This window comes from Phascolarctos cinereus, unplaced genomic scaffold (genome assembly GCF_003287225.1).
Source record: "Phascolarctos cinereus isolate Bilbo 61053 unplaced genomic scaffold, phaCin_HiC Scaffold_4;HRSCAF=312, whole genome shotgun sequence".
NCBI classification, from domain to species: Eukaryota; Metazoa; Chordata; class Mammalia; order Diprotodontia; family Phascolarctidae; genus Phascolarctos; species Phascolarctos cinereus.
In genome coordinates, this window is record NW_027555847.1 from 250,216,632 (window position 1) to 250,229,219 (window position 12,588).

At 38.8% G+C, this 12,588-nt stretch overlaps 1 protein-coding gene across 2 annotated transcripts in view; it reads left to right on the plus strand.

Moving 5' to 3' along the window:
* ACER2 (alkaline ceramidase 2) overlaps positions 1-12,588 on the plus strand; it is a 46,570-nt gene that overhangs the window by 9,369 nt on the left and 24,613 nt on the right. For both annotated transcript variants that reach the window (XM_020967365.2, XM_020967364.2), the window contains exon 4: positions 7,454-7,591. In XM_020967365.2, coding sequence (XP_020823024.1) covers positions 7,454-7,591 — 138 coding nt within the window. The remainder of the gene's footprint in view (positions 1-7,453; positions 7,592-12,588) is intronic.

Here is a 12,588-nt window from a genome sequence, read left to right on the forward strand (position 1 = left end):
AGAATAGCTGTCATTCACAGCTGATCATCTTACAATATTACTGTCACTTTGTAAGCATTTATTAATTGCCTACTATTTTCCAGGTACTGTGCTAAGTGCTGGGGATAGAAAGAGGGGCAAAAAAGATAATCCCTGACCTCAAGGACCTTGTTGTCTAATGGAAGAACTGTGGCTCAGAAGTAGAACTGAAGGTTTACTTGGACCAAGTTCAATCTTAGGTGCATCTTTCAAACATTTTTCTACCTTTTTTCCCTACTCAGGGTTTCCTCTGGGAATATCAGAATTCAGTTTGTGTCTAGGTCTCCAAAATGAAAGGGAAAGAAGGGCCTTCAGTTTCAGGGCTAACAAAATACCACATGCAGGTTTTTCGTTTAACCTGACAAAGAGATAATGTTAAGGCCTTTTACCCAAGTCTCTACTCTTTCCATTTCCTGTGAGCCTTCACCTCCCTCCAGGGTCCTACACAGTCCTTTGGAATTAGAGTACTGCCCTAGGGTTGAGGCCTCTACCCCCTACTATTTTTCTTTTTTTTTTTTTTTTAAAGACTGGATCTCCCTATCTCGTCCAGTTTGTGTGTACAGGGAGCATTCACAGGCCTGATCCCACTCTGATTGTCAGGGGAGCTTTGACTTACATATTTCCAACTTGGACCTGTTTGTACCTCCTTAGGCAACCTAGTAACCCTTGCTCCTGGAGGCATGTTATGCTGATGCCAGACTTAGTTTGGACACCCAATTGTGTCAGCGCACTGCAGCTCAGATCAGAATACAGAACCTCAGCCCTTCTGGATCCCCTAAAGCCCTTCTAAAGTCAAAGGGTACAGCTCTGGACTTTGTTAGCAACTATTGTTGTCTGAGTAAGGAATATCTCAACTTCATCTTCTAGGTGGGGTTGGTTAATTTAGTCATGCCTAGAGGTGTGTTTGAGTTGCTCATATTAAAAGAATTTCATAACTCCTTAAGAAGATATCATTAGTACCCAAACCAAGCACTCTAAATTGAACTACCAGGCCATTTGTACCTTCTGTAGGGAATTTTTTACTTTTACCTGTCTGGATATATCAATCGATGGAGCATTTATTAAGCTCCTTCTGTACCCTGTATACTTATGATTCCTGGTGACACAGATCACATAGTTGTCCAGTTGTGATGTCCTTACTTATGTTGGGAACTGATGAATACTTCTAGGATAAATATATAAATCTTCGCAAAACAATAAGTTTTTTTTAAATAGACCAAATATTTGAATATCATTTTTTAAAAGCTACAGTGCAGCAGATGATCTTCACAGAATCATAGAATTTGAGAGTTGGAAGGGACCTCAGCAAGGCATCTAACCCAGCCCAAACATGAAAGGAATCCCTGTCATAGCATGTGGTCATTCTTTCTACCTGACAGTCATCTGGCTTCTACTTGAAGATGTGCAAGAAGGTCTTATTCTGATGTCCTTAAAAAGTCCCCTCCTAGAATCATTTCCAAAGGAACTGAGAAAAGACAGCCTGGTAGAGGAAGAAGCATCTTCATTTGGGAAATACCATGTATTTGTGTTGAATTCCAGGCTCAGGCATGCTATGTGTAGAGAAACAATGTGGGGAAGAAACATGGCTACACATAAGGAAAGTATTTGTGATACTGATATTTGGTATTACAAAGGAGAAATCATGGAGGCAGGTAGGTGAGAGAGCTGAGTCTGAAGTCAGGAAGACCTGAGTTCAAATCTGGCCTCAGACTAGCTATGTGAACCGGGCAAGGCATTTAAATCCTGTCTGCTTCCTTTTCCTCAACTGTAAAATGGGGATAATAATAGCAACTACCTCCCAAGGTTACTGTGAGTATCAAATGAGATAATATTTTAAAAAAGGGCTTATCACAGTGCCAGTCACATAGTAGATGCTTAGTAAATACTTATTCCCTTCCCTTCTTACCTATTCAATGAAAACAGTAGATACAATTCTACCTTAGGATTCCATGTGCTGTTCTTGGTACTCTCAAAATGAGTGGGGGGTGGGGTCAGTGCGTGGAGAAGTTATTTTTAATTAACTAGTCAGATGGACAGTCATTTTCACCCTGAGAAGCAGGATTTCATTTCAGTGTTCTGGTCCCTGTTGTAACTTTGTCAGTAGCAGTAATTTTTCAGTATCCCATTTGTGAAAAAGAGACATTTAATTGCAGAATTTAGGTAGTGTGGAGGGGTGTGAACAGGTAGGTATAGAGACTAGATCTGTGATTTCAATGATACAGGGACCTCCCCCCCCCAGGTGAGGAAATAATAATAACATTACTATTACTAGTACTACTAGTCAGATGTGTCTGACTCTTTGTGACCACTTGGACACAAAGCTTGCAATACTGTCCATGGTTTTTTGTTTGTTTGTTTTATTTTGTTTTTGGCAAAGATACTAGAGTGGTTTGCCATTTCCTTCTCCAGTGAACTAAACAAATGGAGGCTGAATTTGAACTCTGGTCTTTCTGACTCCAAGCCCAGCACTTTATCCACTGAGCCACCTAGCTGCTTCTTCTTCTGCTGCTGCTACTCATAATAATAATGATAGCTACACTTTATGATTTGTAAAGCACTACTTTCCAAATATTATCTCATTTTATCCTCATAACAGCCTTGAGAGGGTGAGTACTATTACTACCTCCATTTTACTGATGAAGAAACCGAGGCAGATAGAAGTTAAGTGACTTGCCCAGGGTCACCACAGCTAGCTAAGTATCTGAGACAGAATCTGAAATTGGGTATCTCTTGACTCCAGGCTCAGTGCTCTATCTTCCTTCCACGCCATCTAGCTGCCCTCTACCAATGAAGATTGACACATTCTCTGCAACAAATAGTTTTGCATGGAGCACTGAGAAATTAAGTGACTTGCCCAGGGTCAGACAACTAGTACATATTAAAACATGGGATATATGAACCCAGGTTTTCCTAGGTTCAAGACCGGTGCTCTAACATGTTGCCTCTTTCTGAGCAGTGAATGCTTATTCACTCTCTAAAAAAAAAAAATCTTGAAGGTAGATCTTATTTTTAGAATCAGTTTCTTTTTGACCTTAGGAATGGTAAGGGCCAGCTTGAAACACTGGCTGTTTTATTCCAAAATGTTATGGATTATATTGTAGATTTCATATAGATTCCAAGGAAACAGAAATTGGATACAAATATTCACAAGTCAATAGGCTCAAATATGACTTGGATATGAGCTATCTAGCTGTTTTGGAATTAATTACATTATCTTTGTTCTTGGAAAAATCTGTGGATCTGGCCTCTGTTCCAGAGTATACTGACGGGTGAGAAATGAAGATCTTGAAGTGATTCTTAGGTTAATCATGTGACATTTGTCACTCTGGCTGTCACTGACTTGCCAACAATAGGTCCCAGCTCAAGCCTCCCTTGGTCATTGTTTGGGCCCTGATTGGCTCAGAATGAATGTAAATAGCATTTGTTTCTGTTCTGTCCAGAAACTCTGAGGTCTTCACCTCCAAGTTGGATTTTTCTTTTTCAAAGATGCCATTCTTTACCTCATTTCTTATTAACCCCTAATCACTAAATGGGTGATGCCTCAGTCAAACTGAGACCTGTTAAAAAAAAAACCTTAGCTTGAAAAGGCCAAGGTCCACCATTGCATCCTGGGCCACCTCCAGTCGTCCTGATCCGTATCTGGCCACTGGACCGAGATGGCTCCGGAGGAGAGAGTGAGTCTGCTAACTTTGCGCAGCCTCCCTCACTTAAATCCAGCTTACTTGCAAGTCATGGCATCACCTCCCTGATGTCATGGTCTTCTTCAGGAATGAAGGACAAACACCAGTAAGCAATGGCAATGTGACATTTGTTTGTTTTCTGCATGTTGCAAAAGAATGACTTTACAAGGCGGATGTCTCAGCTGGCTGAACATTCTGCCCATGGAGGATGCTTCCCCATTCTTTACAGCCCAACCCCAACTGGATTTTATGGCATAATTAACTGGGGGAAGAGTTCTGCAACTTTCTTGTTTTATTTGGCTTACCATCAGTGTACTCCTTTGCAATCAATTACCTTAACAAGCCTTGTGTGATTCCAACTCACGTTGAGTCAGCTTTTCCCACTGCCTAAACACTGAGACTGAAATGTCCAGTTATTCTTTTGGGCTGGGAGATCACAGGGCTCTTTCTTAACCTTTTCTAGATATAATCTTCTGGACCTAAAAAAGCCAACTAATCCTGGAAACAGACTTAGCCAGAGTTCCTGCAGCTCCCAGGGGGTGTCTAATTTATTACTGTGGTAGAGGTTAGACACTTAGGAACTTCCCTCAGAGAGAACGGTTAAATACCAGCTTTTCTTTCTGAGGTTACAGGCTGCCAGGCAGGTCAAAGACTTTCCATGATTTCCTTCCCTATTACCCTTCTCCCACCACCAGTGCCCTCTCTCCCATAATTCATAATTCAACAGGTTAGTAAGCATTCATTAAACACCGACTATGCATTGGGAACTGTGCTAAGCTCTGGGAATACAAAGAAAGGTGAAAACAGGACCTATCATTGAGGAGCTCACATTCTGATGAGGGAGAACAACATGTAAACAGCTGTGTACATATAAGATATGTACAGGGAAATCGGAAGTAATCTCAGAGAGAAGGCACTAGCATTAAAGGAGACCAGGAAAGACCTCATGAAGAGAGTGGGATTTGATCTGAGACTTGAAAGAAACCAGGGAAGCCAGGAAGCAGTTGGATTATATATACATGATATATATGTATATGTGCATATATATACATATATGTATTTTATGTCTAATTATGTTATCCAGTTATGTATTTATATATATATATTTATATATATTATATATAATATCCATACAGTTTTATATATATATACACACATATATATGTACTTAGATGTATAAATTTTTTTCCCTCCATTAGAATGTAAGCTCCTTGAGGGCAAAGACTGTTCCCCTGCCTCCCTTCTTTTAATCTCTAGCTCATTGCAAGAGCTTAATAAATGCTTGTTGATTGATAGAACAAAATCTCATGAGGTTTTGGAGGCCCTTTTTTTTTTCCTTCTTTGGAATTAGCCTTGACATTCCTGATGAATCCCATCTTTTGAGACAGGGTTGGAGGCCACATCAGTGGTTTTCTCTGCCTTGCTGCTAACAGGTATTTTTTCCTTCCTTCTTTGGGATCAGCCTTGAAATTCAGTTCCTTTAAAATCAGAAAATAAATCTTTTGAGACAGAGTTGAAAGCCAGATCAGTGGCTTTCTCTGCCTTGTTTCTAAAAGGTTTTTTTTTCTTTTGAGAAATAGCTTTGTATAAATTCCTATTTTGACAACTCACTGAACTTTCCTTTCTGTTTAATAGACTGTTTTTTATATTTGTTTCCCTGCAGTGACTTGTGCCAGAACATTCCAGTTCTCTTGATCAAGGGAAATCTTCCTTTAGGTTAGAGGAGGTGCTCCCTTGGGCTTCACATTAGAATAATGCTTTAGTGGATGACATGCCCTTCCTCTTAATAAATGGTTAACTGCTTAAATTTAAGCTTGTAAGGACTATCAGACTCAGTTACTTTTTAAAATTTTTATTTATTTTATTCCAAACTTAGGAAATAAAACAAGCACTTCCATAACATAGTAGAATAGAAGGAAAAATAAGATGGATGGAAATTCAGTTACTTTTTACACTGCTTTGCTTAAATACTTTTAGGAGTTTACCTGTGAGTTTTTGTATGCTGTTCTAAAATCAAAATGTATCCATTTTTTAGGGGGGAAGGAAGTGCTACTTTTATGTCCATGTGTCACCCCTTACATTCCTCAGGGAGGCAGAGGAATAAGTCTTGGTACTGAGAGTGACAGTTCAGACATGAGTTCTTAACCGTTTTTTTTTTCTGTTGTTTCCCAGGCCCCTTGGGCAGTCTGCCAAAGCCTATGGAATCCTTCTCAGGAAGTTTTAAAATACATAAAATAAAATACACAGGATTACAAAGGAAACCAGTTATGTTGGGGGAAAAAAGATATATTTTTTTTCTTATTCATTTTCCTAGATCCCCTGAAATCTATCCATGGACTCTTAGGGGTCCCTAAGTTAAGAACTCCTGGTTTAGATTGTGGGAGAGACCTCTGGAACAGTAGTGACCTTGTTACCTCCAAACCTACCTTATCCTTATCTACTGAGAGTTTTCAAAGGTACTAGATAGAAAAAGCAAATGAACTTGATTGAGGAATATCCAGAATTTCAGTAAAGCCATATATTTCTAAAATAAATTCCTCATGTAAAGGTCTTTGGGGGGGCATATTATAAATTTATAAACTCATTACAGGGTTTATAATGTATAGAAATTTCTTACTAGTTCATCTTAGCAGCCTGTATTAGTGGAATGCTTATCAGATTTTCAGATGGCAAAATCTGAGAGGGATAGCTAAGAAATTACATTAAGCATTTGGATCCTAAAAGACCATAGAACAAAGAGGATAAATAAAGTAATATGACGTTTAATAGTGATTTTTAAAAAATCAACTTTGGGGGCAGGTAGGTGGCGCCATGGATAGAGCACCTCTTTATGACTTCATTTGGAGTTTTCTTGGCAAAGACATTGGAGGTTTGCTATTTCCTTTCCAGCTCATTTTACAGAGGAGGAAACTGAGGCAAACAGGGTTTAATGACTTACCCAGGGTCACACACTCTCTGAGGTCTGATTTGAACTCACAAGGATGAGTCTTTCCGACTCCAGGGCCGACACTCTCTCTGCTGTGATACCTAGCTGCCAAATAATTTATTGTGCTCAAAAATCTCAAAGTGGGGACCTGGAAGTAGAAAAGCATCTTGCCTGGCAATCATCATCTCTAACATGTCAGAGGTGAGATTTCTTTTCTGTACAAAATAGGAAATCTGGAATGCCGTATTTGGAACTACTACATTACTCAATCTAGGGAATTGCCACACCATCTCCCCCAATCTGAGGTAGGATTGGAGGCTTGCAGCATCCCGTTCCTGCATCCAACTGTCTGGGAATGCTGTCTTTTAATGAATCTCTTCGGTATTTTTCCTCTCCCTAGAATGGATGCTTGGGTTATTGATTTGCCACTAAATAAGAGAATTGAAATGGCTAGGAGAAACTGATCAAATCTCTTCCTCTCTTAAAATGCCTCAAACTCAGGGAGCCTTCAATCTAGTTTTTGCATTGAATGATTCTAATTTACAGATATGTTGTAAAGGGGATTCTTGGCCAGGTATAAGTTGTACTGGATAGCTTCTGTGGTCTCTTCTAAGAGATTTCATGTGTGTGTGTGTGTGTGTGTGTGTGTGTGTGTGTGTGTGTATGTGTGTGTGTGTGTGTGTTAGCTGTCACAACAATGTAAACCTCCTTAGTCTTTATAGTTGGACATTTAGTTGTGTGTCCTAGGTACATAGGTTCATCCCCCCCCCAAAAAAAAAAACAACAACTGAGAAATCTTTGGATGTGGATTTGTTTTTCAATCTTTCAGGGGCAGATTCAAAGCTGTGGTCTGTGTCCTATCTGGAGTCACTACTTGTCTTGCATTTGTGAAGCCAGCCATCAACAACATTTCTCTGATGACCTTGGGCATTCCCTGCACAGCGCTGCTCATTGCAGAACTGAAAAGGTGAGTGACCTTCCCACGTGCACCTGTCTCTCAGATTCTCGCGATGGCAGAAGCTTTTGATAAATGGGTTGCTAGACACTCCCTGTAACCAGATCCTCCAGTCCCACCGGAGGGCATCGTAGTGTGTGGTACCTAGATTTGTCTGGGATGGTGCTTGGTACATAACAAGCAATAAATAAATGCTTGTTGAGGAGGAGGATGAAGAGTATTCAGTCTCTTCTGGTGTTCAATTCCTGCAATATGAAATCTTGATATATGTAAATTTTATATGAACACAAGCTTGACTGGTTGTTTTGACATTTTTTTCCCTAAGAAAAGTAGAGGGTTTCCTGCATCTTGCCAGAGAGGTGGTAGACTCCAAGTCCAGTAATAAGACGTACATTTTTGGATTTGGCCAGTGTGGGAATTTGTTTCGCTTGACTGTGTATTTGTTTGAGAGGTTTTGTTTGTTTATTGTTTAATGGGGGGGAGGGGCAGTGGGAGGGAAAGATAATTTTTTAAACCATTTGTAAAGATATTGAAACCATCCTTGATATATAACTGGCCCAGGGGACTAAGGCTACAGCTACTGATTTAGTTTCCTGATGGCCTGAGTACAATATCCATTGTAGAAAGAGTAAGTGGTTCTACCCTATATTGCCCAGTGGGATCCACACAAGGGCAGGAAGCAACCACCCAGGGGAATCTTTGCTGGATAATCTTTCCATACTACGACTACATAAATTTCCTCTTGTTAATTAAAAAAATAAAATGATAGTGCATTCAGTAGAAATTTTACTTTATTTTTATTTTTAAAAACATCAAATAAAATGAGCATTTCCAAATACAAAGTAGAACAGGAAAAGAGGATAGCCATGAATCTGTACATGCCTATTATGTACCTCTTGCTGAGTGCTCATTAGAGAGTATACGTGTGAGCTTTCATGCCGAGTCTGAAGTAGCATCAAGAGAATCTGTGGATTCATTGGCCTAGAGCCAGCCTAACATAGTTACGTAGGATGGGGGCATATGGGGTAATTTCAGATAAATAGAAAATAGACTATTTTAAACTATTGATTTTATACAGAAGTTTGAATGAAGGGTCACTTGTGAAAGAGTTGAAAAGAAAGTCGTTTTCTTTAAGTAACCTGTCTGCCTCAAAGACACTAGAAAAGGGATAAAAGGGGATGAAGACGGAAAACAGATTTGTGTATGAAGATGACAAAATGTGAAATGTTCTTTGTGGACTACTTTTCTAATTGTGATTTTTTTTCCCCAAACAAAGATTTCTATAGATGGAACTCATCACAAACATAGAATTCTTACATAAACATGTTTGTGGCGTGTTTAGATCCTCTTTCAGATGTAAACGTTATCTAAATGTTATTTTTTTGAAATCCCTTGTGACAGTGCTTCTCTTTTTATGTGCCTCATTTTCTAAATGCATTTTATGTTCATCACCATCCAAATCAAGATGTGTCTTTCTAGGCCCTGGAGGAGGCAGTAAGGTGGTCTTCTGGATACTGCTCTTGACCTGGAGTTCAAAAACTTCAAAAACTTAACTTCTGACTGCTTCAGTTTCCTTATTTGTAAAATGAGGATAATAATAGCACCTACTTCTGGGAGTTGTTGTGAGGCTCAGTTGACTTAATATTTATAAAGTGCTTTGCAAACCTTAAAGAACTATATAAATGCTAGTTATTATTACCCTCATATTGACTTGAATATATCCTTCCTCTTCTTTCTCATCCCAGTACAGCTTTTGAGAGGGAAAGAGGCATTTTTTTTTCTTTGCGCATTATTATCTTCTGGGTGGGCTGCTTTGATTACCAGCAGCAGCAAAGCACCCTGAAGGCCTGACTCTAAGCAAACAAGATCCCCTTCTCAGTTAGCAGGTAGACTGTTCCGAGTTTATTTTTCACAGCTCTGCAGCAGGAGGAATTCGTTCCTTTTTCAGAGCAGTGGATCCCAAAGCATCAGTGAGTATATATAGTTACAGACATAAGGAGGCTATGTCACAGATAGGAAGCAAATAGGCTTTGGTGAGGTCAGAAGGGAAAAGGGTGGGTTTCAAGGGTACTTTTGGTGCTCACTCCTTGGTCCACAGCCCTGGCAAGTGACATGGAGTAGGAGAAGAGTTTGGGTTGTAATATATAATTTGACTGCCCAGATGAGATAACTGTATCCATGTGACATGATGCAGCAAAGTGAGGGAGACAGTCATGTCTGAAGGATAGGGCCCCAAACTTTTGAAAGAAAATATTTAATAGAACCCAAGGAAGAGACTGACAGTGGCCTTGGGTATTTGAGAAGAATGTTTCTACCAGTCTTACAAATCTGCACATAATAAGAGATATCTTTTTCTTTAGCCCCTTCGAATTTCTAAAATAAGAAACCATTTTATGCACCAAGTTAGACTATGGTTAACATATAGGGCAATACAAAAGAAGGTAAGACAGATTTTAAGTATTGGTAAAGAATTCTTTTTCTACTACTAAGGTTACATAGACGAATCTCCTCATCAAAACTGAATGAGTTAACCGAAGAACAGAGGGGTTAAGTTGCTTTGCTCCTCCTCTAATTCAAAGTGACAAAAAGGTATCTATTAATATTACTAAAGTGTGTGTGTGGAGAGAATATAGGTCTTCCTGAGAGAAGTTAGTGAAGCTTCTTACTTGGATTTCCAAATAACATTTCCATCTAAGATAATTAAAAAAATATATTTTATTGATATTTTTTATGTGGCTATATTTTTCTCTTTTTTTCCCATTCTTTTTAAAATTTTGAGTTCCAAATTTTCTCCCTTCCTACTACCCCTCCCCCACACATTTAGAAGGCAAATAATATGCTACCCATTATACATGTGAAGTTATGCAAAACATATTTCTATATTAGCCATGTTGAAAAAAAAGGAAGAAAAATAATATGGAAAAAATATGTTTCATTACACACTTAGTGTTTATCAGTCCTTTCTCTGGAGTTGGATAGCACTTTCTATCATGGATCCTTTGGAATCGTCATGTCTTGATCAGAGCTGTACTCTTTCTCAAAGACCACTCTCCCTCGTAATTAAAAAGCAAAATGAATGAACACACTGACTATGTTTTACAGCACAGATCTCATTCTGTATTTATAATCTACCTCCCTGCCTAGAGGAATGAGGCATGTTTCGTCACCATTCTCTGAGGTTAAGATTGGGCACTGTACAGTTTTGACATCTTTCAATGTTATTTTCCTTTACGTTACTGGGGGGTCACTGTGTAAATTGTCTTGGTTTTGTATCAATTAAGATTACTTCATTTTAAAAAATAATGTTTTGTTTTTTCCCCAATTACATGTAAAAACAATTTTTGATTTTAAGATTACTTTGTAAATGCTTGTTTGTCATAGAAAGCTTGTTGTCCTAACAGTTGTAGTTACACTGGAGAATTGCCTCCTTTGGGGGTGCAGACCATAGCTGGGAGTCCTTACTCCTAGTTATTTAAAAAGAAAGATCTAAGGTAGCAGTCCCAGATTTCACAGTGTTTATTCTGCTGTTTCTTAGGCATTATTGCACATCTTGCATCTTCTTAGATTGTTGTCTGGGACATCTCTTTTGTGATTGTTAAATGAATAGAGAAAAAAGGGACAAAACCTTTCCAAAATCTTCCTAGTATCTTGTTCCACTTGCAGGAGCTCCCTGACAGCCTGTGGGTAAAACAAACCAATTAAAATGATTTCATTAATGGTCAACCTGATGCTGATTGATGGCATGGCCAGCCAGTAAGACAGGATGCCATCTGTGGCTATGGGGCTTTCTCACTGTGGAGGCCCACTGGCTTTTATGGTAACAGAGCATGAGTCATGCTCTCTTACCAACCCTGAGCATTAAAAGAAAGAAAAAAAAATTGAAGCTACTACCCAAACATAGAATTAAACTATTCATATAGACATTTGAATTAGACTTTGCCTTCCAAACTTTTGATATGCAGAGGGCCTGGTTTGTTCAATATATGAATTTGAACATAATGTTTTAGACTGATGTTTTTCTTAACAATTTTCCAAAGTGTCTAATTTCATTTTGTCTTTATCTGTGAGTCAAATGATATGTTTTAAAACTTATAATTTTTCCCCTCAAAAGGTTTTAAAAAGGGAAAACATTTTAAAAGAGGATCTTAAAAAGTGGGGGAATAAAATGGTTAGACGAGATTGTCTTAGTTTTGTCAAGAAAATTGTTCAGTTCTCTGATCTTTCAAAAGGAAAAATACATACTTATTTAATGATTCTGTCCCTAATTATAAAGTCTAATACTGAGCTTGGAATCAGGAAGACCTAGGTTGACAGTAGCTGTCTTAGTTGTCTGTGTTTCCTTCTGTTCTCTTCTGTGCATTAAAAAAAAATGCTTCATTAATGCTTTTACCATTTTTCTTTGTTTCTTTGTTCTCCCTTTCTCCCTCCCTCCTTTGCTCCCTTCCTTGCTTCCCTTCCTTTTTTCTTTTCCTTTCTTCCCTCCTTTCTTCCTTCATCACAGCCTCAGTTTCCTCATCTGTAAAATGGGGACTAGTGCCTACTTTCCAAGGTTGTTGTGAGAATCAAATGAGATATTTGTAAAATGCTTTGCAGGCTTCAGGGTACTATATAAATGCTAGTACTTTGGGTTTTAAGGCCCTTCACAACTTATTGTTCTCATTCACTTTACATTAATTCCTTTCTCACACTGTGTGGCCCAGCTATAATGGGGTGGGGGAGGGAGAAACAAGCATTTATTGAGCACCTATTATGTGCCATGCACTTCAGAAATATTATCTCATATGATCCTTACAACAGCCCTGGGAGGCAGGTGTTATTATCATCTCCATTTTACAATTGAGGAAACTGAGGCAGACAAAGGTTAAGAGACTTGTCCAGGGTCACACAGCTTGTAAGTCTGAGGTAGAATTTGAACTCAGATCTTCCTAACCAGGCCCAGCACTCTATTCACTGGGCCACTTAGTTGCATCTTTTGGCTTCTCTCTGTTCTTCACATGTTACTTCATATC